Here is a 22,558-nt window from a genome sequence, read left to right as displayed (position 1 = left end):
CCATTCTATAGAGACAGGGCAGAGTGAAAAAACAGATAAAGAAATATTCACACAAACATATGGATTGCTCATGTAAGCTTTATTTCCTTAGGAAGTCAGGATAAAACATTTCAGTGATTAATATATAAACAGCAATTGCTCATATCCTGCAGATTTTCAGGAAATAACTGAAATCTGCAAGCAAATTTAACTGAGTCTGTAGCAGATACAATTAACTAAAAGATGGAGATGTAATTGCTTGAGTCTGTACACAAAGTCAAGCTGAAAGATAAATGACATTTCCATTTTCCTGTTGACTGTTAAAGCAAATTAATTATCAGGGGTCATGGATTTTCTTCCAGAAACAGGAATGTGAATCTCAGAATGCAAGAGTTTGTAATCAGCAGAAAAGGAAACTGATTTCTCAAGAGAGATTACCATCCAGGCACAATATTCCTGGGCCAAATTTTCCTTTTTGAGGGACTGTTTCACAGAAGTGTGAAGTTCCTCCATAGTGCTGCACTAGACCAGAGTAACATTATGTACTTAAAGCTCTGACACAGCTTTTTCCTAGGATCCAGCTTTGGATGAAGTTTCCCATTACATAAAGTTGATTGCTCAGAAAAAATACAATCATGCACGATGTAATCCTTACATAGTGCTCAGTCTCCAGACAATTCAGTTATTTAACTAATGTCCTCCAACAGCCATGGTGTGCAGTACAGCAGGAATGATAGTTATTTCCTGCAGAGGGAGAGTGAGGCTGTGGGTGATGCCCCTGCAGCAGCAGAAAGGGTGGAATCTGGGAGATGGTGGAGTCCATGGCAGCTGGGAGGGACAGCTGGACTGCAAAACTGGGTGGACTGGAAAGAATGGAAAAAACAGCTGCAACAGCAGAAAAATAGCAGGCAACAAACAGGATGTGAGAAGGAATTACAATGAAACAGTTGAAAGCATGTGAGGAGAGCAGCAGGCCTGACACTGACAATGGCAGCCAGAACTGCTGGGAATCCACAACACATGCTTGCAGCAGGGCACCGTGGTGAATGGATTCTGGATTCACGCAGGACTGCTGGAGTGCAGCAGGAGCAGGTGCCAGAGACAAGCAAACTGCTCCTTTCTGGTAGTTTAAGAGCTACCCAGGCTTGCAGTTTTATGTAGGCTCTGGTGGATGCCACTTAGCTGTCACTCTGGAAGTTCTTCTGTGAGAGCCCTGAGAACACAGATATGTACATCTGCAACCTCTGCATGCCACAGGCAGGGAGGCTCCCTTGGGAGAAACCAAAGCACAGGAACCTACCAGCAGTAGCTGAGACCTGGAATAACAATCTAGGGATAGGCTAGGTAGGTCTTTCCTGATTTTTTCAAATAATATCATTAGAAATGTGTCCTTCTTGAAAACAAAGTAACAAAACATAAGGACTGTAAGCCCAGAAATAATGTATTAGACTTAAAAATCAGAGGACTGAAGTAAATAAAGAACTGTGACAGTCCTAAACGGGTACAGAAAGCTCCAGCAATCATACAACTCAGAAGATAGAATGGCTTTGGAAGGAAGAAGGAAAGGGTGGTATCAACAGGTAGACAGCAGCTGCAACACAAAGATGGAAATGATGGAGTTAGATGTGTCAAACAGCTCTACATATGGGAAGAGACAGAAGCAATTAGAACAGAAAAAGGGCATTACAGAGATATGGAATGGGTAAGTGCAGGAGAGGGAGATTTGAAAATTTAACCCCCATCTGAGAAGCCCTCATCAGAACATAAATTTATGTTTCAGCTTTTTTTTCCCCTGTCAGTTGAAAACTAATGAAACCTAGGCAAGCAATTAGCTTTAGGTAGATCACAGGCCATCTGTAATATTCCTTTGTGTCATCACTCCGTCACAGTGATGAAACATGATTTATGTGAAACATTTGCTGGAGAAAAGCCATCAACATTAATAACATTATATAAACAGGAGAAAACAGCAGCTCCTGTGGCCTCCCTTCGCTTCCTGTGCTAAGGAGCTCGGTAGTTGCAAAGGAGTTTTTTGAGCAATGTTGATTGTAATTCACAAATTGAATGTTTTACCTTGAGTTCACAGCTGGTGTTTGGTTCTTTCTCACTGTATTTGCATTCCAATAAACAGTCATTAATCCCTGTTTCCTTACTGGGAGCTGTTCTAATTAGGTTGTTCTAAAAGTTGAGTTAATCAATAGAGTTAATTTTTACATTTATAAACAACAGGAAGTTTTCTATTGTAAAAACAGTCTCTTTTTTATGTTCTCTTGGCTTATCACTTTAACGTCAGCTTAAACTCAGTGACATAGGTATGTCATGATAAACAGCACTTACACAGGCAATCCTACCAAGTTGGTGTGGCTAGTCATTTGAATATACAACATGAATTAATATAGGCAGAAATGAAAAATATTAGTTTCTTCATTCGTCTAAGAAATACTAAAGAAGACTACAGGTAGATAAAGAAGCTCCTGTTTTCTTTCAATTGATAGTGAACACATTGAATTGTATTTTTCTTCGTAGTTTACCTCACAATCCCCTGCCATCCCTTACTGTAAAGCACTATAGTGAAGAGTTTTCTGAGCAGGTCTCTATTTCTGTAAGAGACTCTCACATTACAATAAACCACTACACATAAACAGGAGGAACTCATACCTTGCAGACAGCAGCCAGCCCCACTAGTACTTTGTCATTCTGCTGGCATGGCTGAGTTTCATTTTCCTGTTTCACTAACAGACACAGGGCACATGCCATTACTAATGGAAATGGCTGAGACACAGCCCCAAGAGCTGTGCTCCTTGGTCTGGGCATCACAACACACATAAAATACCCTGGCACAGTAGGCCTCATTGAGAATTTTGCTATCCCCAAGCTTGCAAAGATGAGAAGTCACAATGTCCCAATGTCTGTGCTGTCCTAGGATTTTGGTCATGAGGCAAAGGGTAGGGACTTACTCTATGACCGTATTTCAGTTGTGGTTCTGATAGCGGTGTCTTTGCGTACAGTATTGTTCTTAGACTTCAGCTGCATCAAATGTGCTCCCAAACATATCTACAACTTTTTTTTTTCTTTAAAAATCATTACAGCCACAACTAAGCATAAAAGAAAGTGATACCACCAATTCAGATTTCCCCTAAATTCACCTAGCTTTTCTCCCAATGAATATAGGATGTCATTACTTTGCTGTACTTCTGCATGGATTAAGTTCTCTTGCTGCATCAAACCCTTTCACTTCAGTAAGTGCAGGCATTTACCTTCCCACAAAGGGTCAATCTTGTGTTTTACATACCAAACTGGGCCAAGCAATTTCCCACACAAAACTCTAAAAATACTGTTATGCCTACTCTAGCCAGAAGTTCTACAGGAATGAGATCTGTATGAGCAATAACATAGAGATTATTTCCACTAAGGCTAACTGAGCTTAATGACTACCTAAAACCTGTTCTCATTTCCATGTGTGAGAGCAGTTGGTATTTCTGGTTTGGCAGCGCAGACTACATGGCTGATGATGGAGTCAGTATGGACAGTGTCCACATTGATGCAGCACTTTTTTCACAAAGTTGAAAAGTTATTGATAGTTTATTGTTACACCTTTTCCATTCTCCCCCATCTTTAACAGCAAAGGAATTAAAACCCCTCAACATGCTTGCTATACCGTGTGTATCCAACACATTACTACCATCAGTCTTCATAAAGGCTATGTACAAAATGCATGCTTCCCTTCCCAAAATTCAGTCATCTTTAACTAACTACTCACAATACACAAACTTCACACATGAGAAGACTATCACTTTCCATAGGTCTTGTCCCTCAAAAACATCCCATGGAAGTTTTACTCATACTTGGCTTAAGCATACATTTCCTTTTTGATTGGATACATCTGGCACAGATAAAGACATGGAAACAAAAGGCACGGAGGAGAGCAAACCTGATCTGCAACCACAATTCTCATGCTCCTATACTTACACCTGGCATCAGGCAAGCCCCAAAATTTTCTTTCCCCGGGCAAAAAATATGTCTGGATAAATACATCAGTCCATGCTTAAAGCAGTAAATAACAGCAATAAATAGTGATGAAAAAGACTATTTGGGAGAAAGAAACTGTGCGAAAAAATCCAGTCCCAAATATGGCAAAGCGAATTACTGCAAGGAGTACTGTAAGTGGATGGCAATCAATGCTGTTAGCCAATTTTGGTGTTACACTCTGAACAGCAATTCCAAAGCCCACGTACGTTTCTCCTCTCCTAAGGCTGTCCGTACCTGTGCCCTGCGCTGAACGGAGCAGCTTTTTTACCTTGTGCCGTGAGAGAGATCACGGACTGGAGCAATTTCATTAATTGTGCCGTTTCTTACGCTTTTAATGAACTACTGCCGGCTGCGAGCATTTAAAACAACAACGGACAAACAGAAGCCTCGAGACCGGTCAAGAAGCGTCAAGTTTTCCCTTCACGTTCGCCTGACTTGCGGCGCTGCGGTCGCACCGGGGAAGAGCCCAGAGCTGCTCCCGGAGAGGAGTACCGCCATACCATGTGAGGCGGGAATGCCTTTAAGATCGCGGGGACGCTCTCGGGATCGCGGGGACGGCCCCGGGCCCCGGACCGCGGAGCAACCGGAACGACAAGGCCGGGCGGGACGCGCAGCCTCCCAGCAGCTCGCCCAGCGCGGACTACGCTTCCCGTGAGGCCGCGCGGCAGAGCGCGGGCCGCGGTGTGCGTCAGCGGCGCGAGCAGCCAATCGCGGCGCGGCCGCGGCGAGCGCCGTCCGCCGCCAATGTTGTTTTCGCTGAGTCGAGGCGCTGGTGTTGTTGGCGGCGGCGCCATATTGGAAGGGACGAGCGCCCGCTCTCGAGCAGCCCCTGGGCGCGGGCCCGGCCGCCGCCATGCTGTACCTGGAGGACTATCTGGAGAGTGAGTGTGTGCGCGGCGGGGGCGCCGGGCGGCCGGGCACGGCCGGTGCGGGGGAGCCGGGGGAAGCCGCGGCGAGGAGGCGGCGCCCCCCCTCCCCCACGGCAGCGAGTGACTGACTGGCTCCCTGCCTCCCTCCCTCCCCCTCTCTCCCGCTCCCCCGTGTCCCCGCAGTGATCGAGCAGCTTCCCATGGATCTGCGCGACAGGTTCACCGAGATGCGCGAGATGGACCTGCAGGTGCAGAGTACGTGAGTCCCGCCCCCTCCGCCTCCGCCCGCCCCCTCCGCGCCCGCCCCGCTCCGCCCCGCCCCGCCCCGCGGGCCCCGGCGCCCCCGCCGCAGGGCGGCACGGCCGGGAAGGCCGAGCAGGGCAGGAAGCAAACAAGGAAGGAAGGAAGGAGGCCAAGCGGCGCCGCTCCGGCCAGCGGCAGCAGCTCCGCCCGCTCTCCCGCGCTGCCCCGGGGCGGTCGCACGCCCTCCCCAGCCGTGCCCCGGCTCTCCGGCACCGCCGCTCGGCCCGGGGGCGTCTCGTCGTGTCCCGCGGGCGAAGGCTGCCGAGCCGCCGCGGTTAGAGAGGGGCGGGCCGCACCCCCTGGCGCTGGCGCGGCAGCCCCCGGCCCGCCCCACGCCCCCGCCCGCCGGGCCTCGGCGCCGGGAGGGCCCTGGCGGAGCTGCCTTCTGGGCTTGTGCTGCTCCCAAAGGCATTTTCGGTGGCACGTCCCAAAGTCTTTAGATTTTTGATCCCTAAGAGCAGTGATGGTGGTTTGGAACATGAGTTATGTCCCACTCCTTCCAGTAGGCAGCGGCATGCTCTCCCTGAAACTTTCCAGCCAGATCCCTAATAATAACATGGGAAGGTGCCGTTTGCTCGGCCCTTTGTGCCCTAGCTGACATGCAACCAAATATGCTTTACGCTTTGGGTTTTATACAAATTATATTTTATATAAATGCCTACTTTTGTATAAATATGTATTTTATACAAAATATAAATACACTTCAGGTGTCTTTGTAGATCACTTTGTATCTCTGCTTATATCCTGATGTAATGCACTGACTTGGGCTGTTTTCAGGCTGCATTGCCATTTCATCTTTTCTAATGCATTCTGCTCTGGGACTTAGCTGTCCTGTAACACTCTGGGTAGCTGTTGCAGTCATTTAACACACAATTAAGATGGTTATCTATAACTGTGATCCAAAAGTATTCATTAATGAAACTGCTACTGCACAAAAGATGAGAGCAATCATCAATATGGAAGGGCCAGGTTATTGTAAAGGGGAATGAGAGAAAGAGCAGAGATTGAAAAAAACAAGGAAATACTGTATAGGAATACAAAATGCAGCACTAAGTGGGAACAGTTCTATGATACTTTAAAGTGCTTTCCATTGGATATTTACTTCAGTGGACACAGCAAGTCTGTTTTACAGGCCTAATTGACGCATGTGGAACTGTTTATAGGAATTTTTTGGTATATTATCACCTAAATGTTATCTTGGGTTCAGTGCTTAAAGCTGTGGGTACTGTCATGGCTCCTTCTGGGACATAGCACCACTGAAGTCACTATCACCAGGGAGCATCATGAGGGGAAGTGACCCCTTACTTGAATAGTTTGGAATAAGTTTGCAGATTTTACTTCTGTTCCATAAGAAGGCGAAGAAAATAGTGGGGGGTTTTTTGGTGTGTTTGAAAACTTGAGGCAGCACCCAGACAGCAGGTTGTAATTTCCTCTGCTTTAACTGAAAATGACAAATAACACTCCATGTTGTATTACTGGAAGTAGTAAATGACAGTGAATATGGTATACTAGGACCAACCTTAGATGTAGAGAAAAATTCTGTTTTATTTTATCCAAATAAATGTGGTTGGATACCCTGCCAATCTTGTGCAATGATTAGCAGGGTATCCAAAGACATTATGAAATTTCTGTACTGGCATCTCTTCAGCATCACTTGCCCAACTGCATGATGAACACTACGTGCAAACCTGGAGGTTGTTTGGTGTCTCAGAAGTACTTGAAAGCAGTATTTCAATGAGTGATGCTGTCCCAGAAATCTGCATGATTTGTAATTCGGAGATATCTCTGCTGCTCTGCTTTAGTGTCATTGTTGACTTTGTATTCTGTCCTGCTGGGACCACACTGACTCCTAATGAGGCAGGTTCTGCTGTTTGTAGTTGGAAGAAACAGTAAACTGGGTCTGTCTGCTGTATATTCTGATAAGATTGCTGTGGAAAAAGCAAAGATTGTCTTAGTTGGGACTTGACTCTTGAGCTTTCACTGAGCTCCACATGAAACATAAAATGTGTTTCTCTGTTTAAGTTAAAATCATGGGTTATCAGGATTTCATGGTAAAATGTCAGTATCTGGAAAAAGGACTCTGTTCTCATAGAAGTTTTGGCAACTCTCTTGGGAAATTTGATCTAAGAAAGTAGTATCTCACAATATAGTATCACAAGAAAAAAATGGATGAAGTTGAATGTAGCAGAGAGAACTTTCTGCATAATTTGGTAGATCTGACCTGAACTCGCCTTTGCCTTTTCTGCTCTTTCAGGAGAGACCAAGTTTCTCTGGAAATTTTCCCCTAGGCAGGTTCACACAGACTGAGACCATGTCCTCAATTAAAAGTGAAGAGGGAAGATACTTTTTTAATCTTTTCTTCTTTATTGAGCCACTGGAATAACTAACACGTAAGGTGCTTGTGCTCAGAGGACAGGAGATAGAGCATTTTGTCTGTTGGCTTTTTGGACCACATTAGAGGTACTCAGTCAAAGAACAAAGATTTTAGAAGCCTCCACATAAAGTGTGTGCTTCTAGCTTGCCTCTCAGGCTTCTTAATGTTCTCTACATGATGCAGGTGGAAAATGCTCATTGCTCAGCCTGCTTTAGCCTGTTGTACTCCAGAGCTGTTCAACTTTGTTTGTCTGGGTCTAAATAAAGTTGATCCCAAGCCAACTGTTATGGCTTGGGATTAACGGTGCTTTGTTCAGTCAGTTGTTAGATTCCTGTTGGTTTTGATCCTGAATGTTCCCAGTATAAAAAAAAAATTGATTAATATTTTTGATCACTGAGTATGAATGACTTTTGGTTGTTTATATAAACAGTTCTAGCTGCGAATTTTCACAGTTAGGAAGACCCTTGGCCTCTTGGATTTTCAGAGTAAATCATACTTAGGGTTTCATGAGCTTCTTGAACTAATTAATTAATTTGCATTTTGTTTTGGCAAGATGATCCAGTTTTAATGGTGGTTCCTGGAAAGTTTCTTAGGTGTTTTGCACCCAGAGCTTGAAGTTTGTAGGTGATGCGTCCGTTGTCACATTTAATTTAAAACTGATGGCTGGGCTATGTCACTGAGAATGCTGGGAAAAAAAACTTCAGTACTGTCATGTATCCTGGCACTAGCAAGGCTGTCCAAGCTAGTTTGACTGAGGCAGCTGCATGTTTTTGGAAATGCGCAGGCTGCTGAGTGCACAAGTGTCCAGCTGTTGAAATAGTAAACTCAGTGGGAGAAGGGTGGAGGGGAAAGGGAAGGGAATCCCTGTTCCTGTCTCAATAAACCATGAAAAAAAATAGCTTGTGGTTGACATTTTCCTTTCTAGAGATAGTTAATGTTAGAAAATGGGTGGTTTTATTTTTTCCCCCTTATGATACTTCTCAACTTTATGAAAGTGAGAATCCAGTCCAAATAATATTTCATCAGTGCATTTACTCCTCTGGGGGTGGAGGGAATAATTTGTGAGTGCTTTCAATTTGCCCTGACCCTTCCCAGCAAACAATGGAGAGGCCCTGGACTTAAAGGCACTGACTTTGCTCTTCAGTTGGTCTACGTTTTTGAGACACTAATTTTTTTCAATTATTTGGTTTTGTATTTGACTGTTTCTCTTAGGAGAACATTTTGTTTCCTGCTCAGTTTGTAACTGGCTAGAATGTTCCAAAGTCAGCAGTCTAGAGCCCTGGGTGAGGAGTTTGGGTCGTGCTTTAAGTCACTACCACTGCTCTTAGGGACAAAAAACCTTTAGAACTTGGAGTCCTGCCTGTCCCATGCTGGAGAGCACAAGAACCTTGATGAGAATCCTACCAGAATGCAATTCTGCTTCTTGGAAATTAAGGTAAATATTTCCCTCCGCTGTCCACTGTTGCTTGGTTGTTTTGGTTTTTTCCTTTTTTTCCTCTCTAATAGTTTGCACTTCAGTCCTGTCAACTTTGTTTGAGAAAAAAATTTCCCCTTATTTTCTAATGTTTATGTACATGAGAAAATAACATTTGTCTCAATCTTTTCCTATGCTGCAGATGCAATGGATCAGCTTGAGCAGAGGGTAAATGAATTTTTTATGAATGCAAAGAAAAACAAACCTGAATGGAGAGAAGAACAAATGACATCAATCAAAAAAGTAAGGATATCATAAGAGTGGGTCAGATTTTTCTTTTGCAAACTAAGACAACCTTAGGAAAAAATAGTTTATGATTGATGGGAGATTTAAGTGTTCAGAACTGTGCCTCCCCTTGGGCTTTCACAGAGGTGAATGGAACTACCTTGGAAGAGAAAAGTGAGTGAAAGGTTTCTTTGATCAAGAATTTTTCTGAAGTTTTACTGAGCATTTGCTAGCATTTGAAAAAAATGTAATCCTGAAATGGTGAGGAAGCCTGAGCTCCTAAATTTGGAGCTCAGATTTTCTTGTTTTTGTTCATGTGACATGAAGCTGCCCAAGTTAATGTGCTTTCTTTTAGAGAATATTTTTCAAGCTTAGATTCAGCATTTCCTGTGATTTTCTGCCTATGTCCTTCTACACATTATACATATGATCTATTTAGCTTGAGAGAGGGAGGAGTAAGAACATGAATATGAATGTGTTCTGTGTTATCCTTCAATACTTGAGCATTGGTGATGGTATTTTTAGCAATGTAGTCCATCAGTTCGTCAGGAGAAACTCCTTTGTAGTCTCCTACAGTGGCTACTTCAGCCCTTAATTTGGGTGAGGGTTGTTTTCTTCTTTAATTAATGCAAATAGGTTTTTATATTCTGAAAAAGAAAAGGGTCAGAGCTTTGACTCTGCTGGAATAAATGAATTTTTTTTCTGTTGACTTTTGTTGAATCAAAATTTCAAGTAGTTTTCACAGAAGAGGCTTTTCAGTGGAAATTGAGAATTAAAAGGCAGTAAAATCTGTTCAAATCTAAAGTAAAAACATTTGAAAATATACCTTTTTTTGAAGTTTGGTCTGTGAATTTTCATTGGTTAGAGGAGACTTCTAGATTGTTTTAATCAAATTATTTAGAATGCACTCATGAGTTAGAGAAACTTACTTTAAAGTAATTTAAATTATATACAATATTATCTCTGTTTAACTAGAGTGCTGGAAAGGCCTCCCCACAGAGTACTTCAGCATCATTTTGAAGAGCAGTAGGATTTGTGGTGGTCCTGAAATAAAAGACACGCTCTTGTTTTAAATCTCTAACATGATGCTGTGTAATATAAAATAAATCTGAGATTGTTTAATTTCTTGTAGCATTTCTTGCAGACATCTAAATATCACTCTTGTAGAAAATGTCTCCTTCTTGTAATTTGGCTTTTTCTAACACAGAGAAAATAAATTGATATATATTATATCCCTCATTTAAAATTTAGATGATTGTTGTTTACAGTAAAATTTCAGTCTTTCTGAAAACTGACTTAGATTTGTCCTTTTGACTTATATTTTTTGCTTCATAACAGCAGCTTAAACTTACTGAAATGAATTCTGTTACATTCATACTTTTTTTAAAATTCTCTTCATAACAGGACTATTATAAAGCTTTGGAAGATGCAGATGAAAAAGTGCAACTGGCTAATCAAATATATGATCTGGTAAGTGGACACAAGACTTGTGGTGAATTACCTAAATTTATGCCCTGAAAAGTTCTAAGCATTTTGATAAGCACTGCAGTCGTGCTGCAGTGTGCTGTACTTTTATTTTGTCTGCTTACAGATGTTTTGGTGGTGAAAGAAACATTTAATATTTTATTGATTTTAAGAACTTTGGGTAGTAAGTGTCACTTAAATATAAAACAGAGAAATAGTATCAGAAATCATAAGATTTTAATGCATGGTTTCAGCCTGCTCAGGAGACTGATTGAGAGAGTCCCTTGTGATGCAGTGTTGAAGAGTCCAGGAAGGCTGGACATTCTTTAAGAAGGAAATCTTAAATGTATAGGAGCAGCCCATCCTCATGTGCCAAAAGAGAAGCCAGCAGGGAAGAAGAGCAGCCTGGCTAAATACAGAGCTTTGGCTTCCATTTGGGGAAAAAAACAGAGTGTATCACCTTGGGAAGAATGGGCAGGCAACTTGAGAGGGCTACAAGGATTTTATGAGGTTATGTGGGGAGATAATTAGAAGGGCCAAAGCCCAAGTCAAACTTTATCTGGTTACTGCTGTGAAAGACAAAAAATATTTTAAAAATATATTAGCAATAGAAGAAGGGGTGTGGAAAATCTCCATCCTTTACTGGATACAGAGGTAAACATAGTGATGGAGGATGAAGAAAAGGCAGAGGTTCTTAATGCCTTCATTGCTGCAATATTAAAAAAAAGACCAGTTGTTCTCAGGGTACCCAGCCCCCTGAGCTGGAAGAAGTGTGTGGGAGCAGAATGAAGTCCCCATAGCTCAAGGGAGGTCAGCAGCCTGCTGTGCCACTTAGACACACACGAGTCTAGGGCTGTGATGGGACTCTGCCCACTGAAGGAGATAGTTGAAAAGGTCACTGAGCCACTTTTGGGTGTTTACCAGAGGTCCCATTTGACTGGAAATTAGCAATGTCATGCCCATGTACAGGAAGGGTCAGAAAGAGTCAGAAAGAGTATCTAGGGGAAGTAAGAGCCTGTCAGCCTGACTTCAGTGCTGGGGATGGTCATGGAGCAAGCAGATCATCCAGAATGTCACAACACAGCACAAGCAGGACAACCAGGGGACCAGGCCCGCACAGCATGGGTTTAGGAAAGGCAGGTCTTGCTTGACCTGCCTGATCTTCAGTGATGAAGTGACCTGCTTAGTACATGAGGGAAAGGCTGTGGATGTTGTCAATCTGGACTTTTGTAAAGCCTTTTACCCTGTTTCCTACAGCACTCTCCTGGAGAAACTGGCTGCTCATGCCTTGGGCAGGTGCATTATTCACTGGGTGAAAAATTGGATGGATGGCCAGACCCAGAGAGGGATGGCATGTGATTTAAAGTTTATTTATTTTACATTTCTCAGGAGAACAGAACCTGCAAGCCACACTACACTCACATGTAGAAGACATATAACAACTGCTTTAGTTTCTCTACAACTAGCCAAAAGTTTGTTCTAGAAGTTGGAACTGCCTCTCTTTTGCTTAGCTGGTAACTGGAAAAACTTCCTAGTTTTTAATAAAGATGGGTAAATTTTGCTGTATGATTACAGATGTAGAAAGCATTTGGAATGTAGTGTTTCTTTTCGTGATAGTGAGTTGAGAATTTTTTTGATTAATTTGTAATACCCAAGAGCACGTCATGATTTGCTGAAACACACTTTTCAGTTGAGAGTCAGCACACTCTACATTTATTGGTGTTTATAGTGGCACACAAATTGCACACAGGTTTCAGTTCAGAACTTGCAATTTCCCCCGAGCAGCTGAATTTCAACTAAAGTCCATGTCATGTACTGTTCTTTCTCTTCCCCTTTAAGTCTGCATAACCAGAGCACGTCCAAGTCTTCTTCATCTTTATTTCTGAAAAGAAGTGTCTTGGAGCTTTCTCTATGCTATTTTGTTGTTAACAACAGTGTCTCTGCTGAGAGAGGGAAATGGAGGTGACCAAGAAGATCCCTTCTGTGCATTATTGTGCTTAGTGCTGCGTGGCACAAAATTGCTGGAAGGGAAATACTTAGCAAGCCTGAGATTAAGGACGTAGATATTCATGTTCCAGAACTGGATGCTATTTATTTTTGCTTCATCTAACAGGTAGACCGTCATTTGAGAAAACTGGACCAGGAACTCGCTAAATTCAAAATGGAACTTGAAGCAGATAATGCTGGAATTACAGAAATATTAGAGAGACGTAAGTATGCATGATTTTCAGTAAGAACTTGACAGACTTTCTGTCAATTTGCAAAATTAAAGTATCATACCCTTGTTAGTGGCTGCCAGTATTTTCACCCGTATTTTAACCCACTTTGAAATTTTAGTTCAACTCACTCTCAAATTTTAGTTTCAACCTCAATTTATACCAGTGAAATCAAAATACATTTGAGTAAGTAGAACAATTTTTTCACACAGCTGTTGTCCTTGTAAATTGCCACAGTAAGATACATAATTCTTTAAATCGGTTCTTAACGGTTGTAGGTATTCAGCCAAGTACTTTGGCCTAAGCATGCCACCCACCTACCCAGTTCCAAGGGTAGCATTTCTTTCTTGAAACGATTGCCACCAAACTAAGGAGGGTCATTATTTTAGTTTTCCATGTACTTGGTGGTTTTCTATTTTAAAGGGGCAGGAATGGGTTGTTCTATAATGGGCCAGTGAAGGAAAAGCATTTTAGGTAAGAAACCTGCATGTTAAATACAACCATGCTGGTATTTAGAATGTGAATAAAAATGTAAAGTTACCGCTTTTTTGCCAGCTTGTAGAAGAATCTGTCTTTTCTGTATGTATCAGCATTTAGACATCAAATTCAAATGTGATTGTGATAAGTTTCTGAGTTGATGTAACTACTGTGATTATGGAGGCAGTGGCTGTCCTCATAGCCAAAGATAGTGAAAACTGACTTAAGTCACTTGGGGATATTAGGAATAAGCATTCTTTTTTGGAACTTTATGTGGCTGAGTTGTATAAGCTGGGAGTTTGGGGCTATTTTATTTGTAATTGCTTACAAATAACAGGCACAATATAAGAAAACTCTAAATTAAATGCTACTAATTAATTAGCAATTACAGAGAAGGACTAGTTTAGTTTAAATCCCAGTTGGTTTTAGGATATGGTGCTACCTTCTGTTGAAGCACATGCTTGGAGAGGTTGCTAGATAGGATTTCAAGAAATCAAAATAGAGAAGCACTAGACTGCATGTTGCATCTTTAAGGTTTGAGGGTTTTGGTTTTTTTTAAAAATAAAGCTAACAGTAGGAGACTTAACATTTTTAGCTTTCAGAGTAAGTAAATACATACGGTTGAAGTCCCACCAGAGGGCAGCCTTTGGGCAAGTTCATAACATGATTGAAGTTCTCTCAGCCAAAACAGCTCCTTATGCTTTGATCCTCTTCTAGAATAATTATATTTAAACTTTTGTAATATTTATGTATTACTCATGTATTTCAGTGCTTTTTGAAAGCACTGGAAGAGGTAAAGAAATGCTGAGGATACAGATTTTGAAAAATGAATGTGAATTGCTTTCTTGTTTTGTCTTCTGTGTAAATGTAAGTTGGTAGGTATTGCAACTAATTCAAAATCTTTTTGTTAGAGATTGATGAACAAAATACTGTATATTGTTCCAAATTTATAGTCAAAGTCTCTCCTATGCTGTGATTATTTAGCCTCATCTTACAAGAAATGTTATTCCTAGATAATATTCCTTGGATTTATGCCTGTCTCACGTTTTCCTTTTTTGGGGGGGAGGATGGGGGTGGGGTTTGTTGTTATTTTGTTGGTTTCTTGGGGTTTTTTGCTTTGTTTTTATTTGTTTTGTTGCTCTGTGTATTTTGGATGTTAAGAAAATCTGGATGATGATCTGCAGCTCTTTCTTTTGAATGTTAAATCATCCTGAAAAATGAAACTGCTGTTCTCTTGAGTTTTGACTGAATGTGACAAGGTAGACTCAGTGGGACAAGATGCCTTGTTTATACAGTGTACATTGTTCAGTCTTCAGTTCATACTAGTGTAGATTGTCAGTACTTTTGGTGCAGCCATTCTGCAACTCATTTGATTCAGTGGCATGGTGAGGGCAATGTTGTTGGTTCTTCTTATTGGCCTTGATTTTAAGTTCTTGATTTCAACAAATTGGACAGTAGCAGTCACCAGTTTTTATTTGAGAACTAATCTCACTGGCTCCTGATTGTACAGTAGAAAGGGCTTCAATTCCAGCAAAGATTCTTCTGATCAAAATAAATATCACTGCATTGTGATTTGGTTAATATTGTAAAGATCCTTTTAGTATGTAAAGGTTAAAACAGTGCCAACTCTCAATTTTCATGTCCTTCTTACCTCCCTCTTAGGGTCCCTGGAGCTGGATACACCAGCACAGCCTGTGAATAACCATCACTCCCATTCTCACACTCCAGTAGAGAGTAAGTATTTGAAACTTACAAAGATGGCCACTTTTATGTTTCCTTTGTTTTTGTTGTTGAGTAGTAGGAGGAAAAAGATGATTCAGAACTTGCTTCCCTCCATCATTGCAAGGAGAAAACAAAGCATAATAAATACTAATAATGTCTGTTAAGAAGAAGTGCAAAAATGAAATAGGTTTTGCTGGTGGGAATTAGTTGAAAGTGCTAGCATAATTTGACTTTCAAGCTGAATAGATTTTACATTTCTCTTCATTTATTTCATTTAGAAAGGAAACACAATCCATCTTCTCATCATAGTACAACAGATCATGTTCCTGAAAAGAAGTTTAAATCTGAAGCTCTTCTATCTACTCTGACATCAGATGCTTCTAAAGAAAACACACCAGGTAATCCTAATTGTCTTTCATTTCATTGCTTTTTAGTCAGAAGAAGAGAAACTTAATTATATTTGTGAGTTAGTCTTCTGAAATCACAGAATTGTGGAATAGGTAAGGTTAAAAGGGACCCCAGTGGGTCATCTGGTGGAACCTCCCTGCTCAAGCAGGGTCATTCTGGAGTCCATGGCACCGAATTGTGTTCAGACACTTCTTGAATGTCTCTAGTGAGGGTGACTCCACAGCTTCTCTGGGCAGCCTGTTCGTATGCAACCTGTCCTGTGTCTGGCCTCCTGCACAGTGCAGAAGTTCTTCCTTATACTCGGGAGGAGCTTCCTGTGCATCAGGTTCTGCCCATTGCCTCTTGTCCTATATCTTGGCACCACCAAGCAGAGCCTGGCTCCATCCCCTTGACACCCTCCCTTCAGATGCTCACAGACAGGGATGGGGTCCCCTTTCAGTATTCTCTTCTCGAGGCTGAACAGGCTCAGCTCCCTCAGCCTTTCCTCATAAGGGAGGTGCTCCAGCACCTTAATCATCTTTTTTTTATTCCACTGGACCCACTCCAGGAGCTCCATGTCTCTTGTACTGAGGAGCCCAGAACAGGACACAGCACTCCAGATGTGCCTCACTAGGGCTGAGTAGAGGGTCAGCATCACCTCCCTCAGCCTGCTGGCAATGCTTTTCCTAATGCACCCCAGGACACCATTGGCCTTCTTAGCCCCCAGGGAACACTGCTGCCTCAGGGACAGTTTGTTGTCCACCAGGATCCTGAGGTCCTTCTCCACAGGGTGGCTTTTCAGCAGGTCAGCCCACAGCCTGTGCTGTTGCATGGGGTTATGCCTCTCCAGGTGCACTGCCCTTTCTTTGTGGAATTTCTAGACCCTGTGCCATCAATAAAGACCTTCTGGGATCTGCCATTCAGCCAGTCCTCAGACAGAGACTGATACCCCTTTCCCTGGGGTTTTCAATCACTTGAAATGAGAAGCTGCAGGCATTCTTACTCATTTGTGTTTTCCATGAAGTGTGTCTGCTTTGTTGTCATTTAACAGCTGTATGATGGCTGTTTCTTTTTATTTACACTTTGAGGAAGATAACAGTGCAGTTTTGTTCAGCTAGTAGAAGAAATATAAGAGATGAATGCATTATTTTTGGGAAGAAAATGCATACAACAATTTCCGAAGTAAGGGAAAAGAATTTTCCCACCTTTTTTTTAAGAGTTGGTCTGAAAATAATTTTTTTTCATGTGTTGTCTATGTCAAAAGAGAAATCTTTTTGTATATAGTGACTAAAAAAACCTAAACGTTTCTGCCCATTCTCAATATTAAGGTGTTTCATAGTTTCTTTTCTGAAAATAAAAGACTAAGGAGTTATATAGTAAACCAACTACCTCAGTCATGTTTTAAGTCATTTCAGTCATGTCTATTTCAGTTTTCTTTTGAAGAAACTTCGCTTGAGGCTGCAAATAAAATATAACTATATTTGCACAGCTGTCATTCTGCAGATGACCCTGGAAATGGTGTTGCATTAAAACTGATCTGTAGTTTTTAGAGTTAAGATTGGTGAAAGTTTTACTTCAGAAACAGTATAGGTGTGTAATCATCTTCCCCTCTTCTTGATGATTATAGTAGTGAGAATTGTTTCAGTATAGGCATAGGTATGCAGCTGCATCTGGTTTTGATGGCTGAGTATCATAGTGAGAGCTGTCTTTCTAAAAGGACTCCTTGCCCATGAGGATAGATGGGAAACAAACTTCTTTTTTTCCCCCCATAAACAAATACTGGCTGTGTCTAATTACTTTTAAAACCTTTTCTCCAAATGATTAGACTGCTCTGATGCATAAACGGAGCTCCTACTCTTTCACTGGTTGTCATATAACTCTTCTTAAAATGCAAAGGAATTTAGTTTCATTTTAAATTTCATAAATGTGTTCTATTCATCAAGGGTGTCGAAACAGTAATTCATCATCCTCTTCAAACAATGCATACAATACAAACTCTTCTCAACCATTGGCATCATATAACCTGGGCTCATTATCTTCAGGATCCGGGGCCGGTGCAATTACCATGGCAGCAGCTCAAGCAGTGCAAGCCACAGCACAGGTAATGTCAAACTGTTCCTGTCATTCTGCCATCTGCTTATGATTAAGAAGAAAGGCTAGTGACTGCTTTTTTTTTTTTTTTTTTTTTTTTTTTTTTTAATCTGAATTCCCATGATCACTTTCAGCTGATGTGATTCAGTTCTTATATTAGAATTTTATCAATAAAATGTGACAGTTTCATCCTGTATAACTTGCCTAAAGGGACAGCTTGTTTTCTGACTTTTCCTGGAAGATGTTCTCACACATTTCACTGCTTTCTGTACATAATTTTATTAACAAGGTAACGAGTGAACCTGTGCATTAGCAGTTAGCAGCCTTATGTAGGAGCTTTACTGTGTAATCTGATACAATATCAGCATTCCTTTTAGATGAAGGAGGGAAGACGAACATCCAGTCTAAAAGCCAGCTATGAAGCATTTAAGAACAATGATTTTCAGCTTGGAAGAGAATTTTCATTGTCCAGAGATTCAGCTGGATATTCATCATCAGCTCTGGCATCTACATTAACTCAGACGTTAAGTTCATCAACCACAGATTCACGAAGTGGCAGAAAAAGCAAGTAGGTTTTCTTACTTGTTGACTGCAATTATAACTTCAAAAGCAGATGAGCTTTTTTTTTTTAAAAGGTCATGGGCCATAATAGAAATACATTGTATTTAATATCTGGGGAGGGGGAATCAGCAGAAGGTAGTTACTGCCTCTTGGCCATTTTTTGTGCAGGACTGTGTTCTTTAGTCCTCCCACTTCTTTTTCTTTAAGCAAACTCACTCTGTTGATTTGCATTTTAATCTGAGATACAATGAAGTTTCTTCCATCACTTTTCTGTGTTTTGGAGAGGATTGATCTAACAGCAGTTGTTGGAAATTACCAGGCAATGGTTTTGAAATAATCTGGAGATGTTTGATGCCAGTTTCAAACAACATGACACTTTCTAATGACTGACTGTCTAGAACAGGGAATGAATTTCATTTCTGATTGAAGTTTTAAAACATTTTTAACAACACAATGTCACAACACATTCAACAATCAGAACTTGTACTTGAAAGAATTTGTCTCATAATGCTCATTCTTTTAAATTGTCTTGAGTTTTTTTCTTCATTCAAATTTGTGTGTGTTCACGACTCAGTTAATAATGCTGTTTGAGAAGCATTTTTCATCTATGAATATCTTGGGTGTCAGGTCTGACCTATAAGCAAAAGCAGAGAAATAGAGAAATTTTATTCTGACACCATTCCTATGGAGTGATTGCTGATGCTGGAGTGGAGATTAACAGAGAATCAGTCATCTTCAAAACAGTTATCTATTGTACATGACATATGACATTATTTATATGTAAATTCCTGTTTTATTGGTAACAGTTTTTATAAGGACTTGACACCAAAGCTATTGATGGAAGACTTTGTGAAGAAAAAGCATTTGTTAAAGCTACTTGACAGTTTAGAGCTGTTAAATTCCATTGATTAGAACAGAGCATCCTGCACTTCTAAGCCGGGATGACTTGTTTCCTTTTCCAAGAGCATACAGTGGGTGCATTCCAGTGCTTGCAGTGGTTGAATGAAATGTGATGGTGAATGATAGCTTTGGGATTTACATGCTGCAGTAGTTCAGAGTCAACAAAGTACTTGTTTAGTGATTCTTTCACTTGGCAGAAAATAAATAATCTATGCACTTTTTTTCCTTTTTTTTTTTACTCTTCCTCAGAAACAACAACAAATCCTCAAGTCAGCAGTCCTCATCATCATCTTCTTCTTCCTCTCTATCATCGTGTTCTTCTTCATCTGCGTTGGCGCAAGAACTGTCTCAGCAAACAGCAGTAATACCAGAGTCTGATTCTAATAGCCAGGTTGATTGGACCTATGATCCCAATGAGCCACGTTACTGTATTTGTAATCAGGTAAGGATGGCCTCCAAATTGAAATACAACTACAGCTGCTGTTTTGATGTAGCTGAACTTCCTTCTCTGAATGCTATTTTTGAAAAAACTGTATTTTTACTCTTGAACTTCTGATCTGTTTTTATTTACTTACTGGTGGTGTGAATAATGAACTGTTGAAGCTAAAAATAGTCTGTTTTTTATGTGATGTGACATCCTTGGAGAATTTTAAATCTGGTAATGGAGACTTCAGGAATAATTAATTAAAAAAAATTGAAGGGGTGAATTTAGTTTTTTGTCCAATCTGAAATATGAAGATGTATCTTCTTTTGTATAAACAATTTTGGAAAATCAATTCACTATGAACATGATGGTGTTTGGGTTGTGTAACAAAAGTAAAATGAAAATATTGTTACTGCTGTTAATGGAAAAACTCCTCAAAGGAAGAAATTTGAATGTTGGCCCTTTCAAAATGTAATTGCTAAGGGTTTTTTTCTTATTTTACTAGGTGTCCTATGGTGAAATGGTAGGCTGTGATAACCAAGATGTAAGTAACAAAGTTCAAAAGGTTCATGAGAAGCTTATGCATATAACTGTTGCATGTAGGAGTTGCTTTTTTTTAGAGTTTGTTTTTGAGTAGCGTTTTTTAGAATAAAATGCATATCATTTGAACTATCCTTCAGGAAACTTCTCATGTCTCCACACAGCTTAGATTCTTTTACAAACCTGCAGCCTTTGCTAGGTTCAAAAATGCCCTAATGCTTCAAAATATCCTTTATTTCTGTGAATTTTCAGTTATTTCACTACTAATAAGCACTGTCCTTTTCAAATAAAAAAGTTTTCAAAGAACAGTTGAATATAATAATGTATTTATTGAGATAACTACATTTAAACAGAAGTCAGTGATAAGATTTCTTTCTCAAACTAAATATTTCAAAGCACAACATACTTATTTTGCTCTGTAATGTGAGTCCATATATGACTCCTAGAATTTTTTTATTTTTTTCTTTTTTCTTTTTTTCTTTTCTTTATTTTCTTTCTTTCTTCTTTTTTCTTACTGAGTGTATGTTGCAGATCATTCCTTTTCCTTGTTTTGTCCTGTGACTGGTGTGAAATGCAGAATCTACACTTTCCACTCGTGTTTCATTTTCATAGAATTGTATTTGTGATACGCATTTTGAAAAAACCCCAAGTCAGAAATCCTCTCTTTTAACTCTTTTTCTAGTGCCCCATTGAGTGGTTCCACTATGGATGCGTTGGACTGACAGAAGCACCAAAAGGGAAATGGTACTGTCCACAGTGTACAGCTGCAATGAAGAGAAGAGGCAGTAGACATAAATAAGTTTGTTCATCTGGAAAAAAAAAGGCATAATAAAGGTTTTATAAAGGACTTGGGAGGGGAGGGGCAACTCTCACCACACTTCCTTGCAACCACTGAAGAGTAACATAGCAATCATAGAATGGTATGGTTGGAAAGGACCGTAAAGATCTTCTAGTTCCAGCCCCCAGTCATAAGATCTTGAACTATTGGTTTTGCTAAGTCATGTTTTAATATTGTAGGTAAATTATTTATGCACTTGATGTGCTACAGATACTATTCCAGTGAGCCTTGGATTGTTCCAGTGGCCAGCATATGCAGATATTTGTACTGTCAAACCATTTTCTCTAAGCAGTGGGCATTCTACGAGTACTCAATCTTCCAAAAATTCCAATAAGTCAAGATTTTAAATGTATGTTTTATATACAACAGATATATTCTGCTGCATGTACTGTACTCAAGAGCTGTTATGTAACACTATGTATATTAATAGTGCAAAAAGTCAGTGCTTCTGAAAGGAAAAAGAGACAGTGGTTTTTAAAATGCCTTTATAGCTTTGGTTCTTTATGAAACTTAATTCAGCAGGCTGAAGAAAATGGTTCTTGTATACAGCGGGCTGTTGTCCTTTAGGGTACTTGAGTATGTAAAGACAAAAAATGCTGTAGAATACAACAAACTTGTGCCATTAGTCTTTATATGTTTCTGCTCCAGAGAAGGCGGGGGCCATAAGAAGAAAAAAAGGTGTTAAAGTGACGATAAATTTTTATACCAAATGTGTTTATTTTTTTGTGCAAGTAATCCTTTAAATTTGAATTGTATTAGGTGTAAAATAAAAGAACCTCAACTCCTCATATTAATGTTTCCTGTACATTTGTCAAAAAAAAGTCTCTCGCTGAAATGGTTTCACAAATTTCCTTTTTTTTTTTTTTCTGGCTCTTTATTGCAGCAGCACTGAATAGAAAGATGGGGTTTATGCCTATTTTTAACTTCCTTCTTCTTTCCACTATTAAAAAATATGCTTTCCCTTTGAAATAAAGATTTACTTCAGCCCTGTGTTAGGCTGAAAGACTGTGACTGTCATGTGGTAGCTTTCCAGACCCATGAAGAGAAGAGAGGGAGAGAAGGAAGCAGTTCCATTGCATGACCGTGCAAATAGTGTCAAGGGAATAAAAACAGAAAGGTCCATTAGAAATAAGAGCATGTGCCGAGAATGAAACCAGGCTTCTGTCACACCATGTTTTTTCAAAATGAAAAAAGTAGGCATTTAAAGTCCATGAACTCAGGAAAAGTAGATGTGAAAGAAGGGAAATGTGATTATGGATGATAAATAGACTTTGGCAAAAGAATAGGATAAAAGTTAATGAAAATAAACAGCAAGAAGCAGCTAACTACAGTTCCCTTGAAACTGGGAACTCAACCCACTGTGTATATATTTCTATGGAAATCTCAGTCTTTAAAAAACACTTGAAGAGTAGAATATCTGGTTTTAAGTGAGGCTGTTGAGACAGTGGAGATAACAAAGTGTTTATTTTGTGGGAAACTGGTGCCATGTTATAAATTGAAATAAAATAAGCAGCCAGTAATCTAGGCTCTCCTTAAACCGCATGTCTGTCCCAAGGGCTAAGAACTAAGTCCTTTGAGAATTAAGACTGTATACAGCAAAATCTCGCACTCTGTTGGTAACCATACCTAAGATGGTACCAAAATTACAAATCCAAAATAAAATTTCATATTTTAGTGTGACTATT

General features: G+C 40.2%; 1 protein-coding gene across 5 annotated transcripts; it reads left to right on the top strand.

The window, feature by feature from the left end:
• The first annotated feature begins 4,774 nt into the window (after window positions 1–4,774).
• Window positions 4,775–21,663, top strand: ING3 (inhibitor of growth family member 3). Of its 5 annotated transcripts, none has more exons than XM_038154475.1 (13): window positions 4,818–4,889; window positions 5,061–5,132; window positions 8,767–8,989; window positions 9,171–9,271; window positions 10,658–10,723; window positions 12,831–12,927; window positions 15,073–15,144; window positions 15,411–15,530; window positions 17,463–17,620; window positions 17,988–18,178; window positions 19,321–19,513; window positions 20,001–20,039; window positions 20,718–21,663. In XM_038154475.1, exons 4-13 carry the CDS (start codon window positions 9,176–9,178, stop codon window positions 20,832–20,834), a joined length of 1,149 nt encoding a protein of 382 aa, XP_038010403.1. In that variant the 5' UTR covers window positions 4,818–4,889; window positions 5,061–5,132; window positions 8,767–8,989; window positions 9,171–9,175; the 3' UTR covers window positions 20,835–21,663. The 5 variants fall into 5 exon arrangements, with proteins under 5 accessions (XP_038010401.1, XP_038010402.1, XP_038010403.1 ...); XM_038154476.1 differs by having other exon boundaries at window positions 4,836–4,889; window positions 8,883–8,989; XM_038154473.1 differs by lacking the exon at window positions 8,767–8,989 and having other exon boundaries at window positions 4,775–4,889.
• Window positions 21,664–22,558: the final 895 nt, after the last annotated feature.

The sequence above is a fragment of the Motacilla alba genome, chromosome 1A, assembly GCF_015832195.1.
Source record: "Motacilla alba alba isolate MOTALB_02 chromosome 1A, Motacilla_alba_V1.0_pri, whole genome shotgun sequence".
NCBI classification, from domain to species: domain Eukaryota; kingdom Metazoa; phylum Chordata; class Aves; order Passeriformes; family Motacillidae; genus Motacilla; species Motacilla alba.
This window is presented reverse-complemented; position numbering and strand designations above follow the sequence as displayed.

Coding starts and splice junctions, on each gene's coding strand:
- ING3 (XM_038154473.1), top strand. CDS start 4,862: ATGCTGTACCTGGAGGACTATCTGGAGA. Junction 5,133..9,170: donor GATGGACCTGCAGGTGCAGA/GTACGTGAGTCC, acceptor CCTATGCTGCAG/ATGCAATGGATCAGCTTGAG. Junction 20,040..20,717: donor TAGGCTGTGATAACCAAGAT/GTAAGTAACAAA, acceptor CTCTTTTTCTAG/TGCCCCATTGAGTGGTTCCA.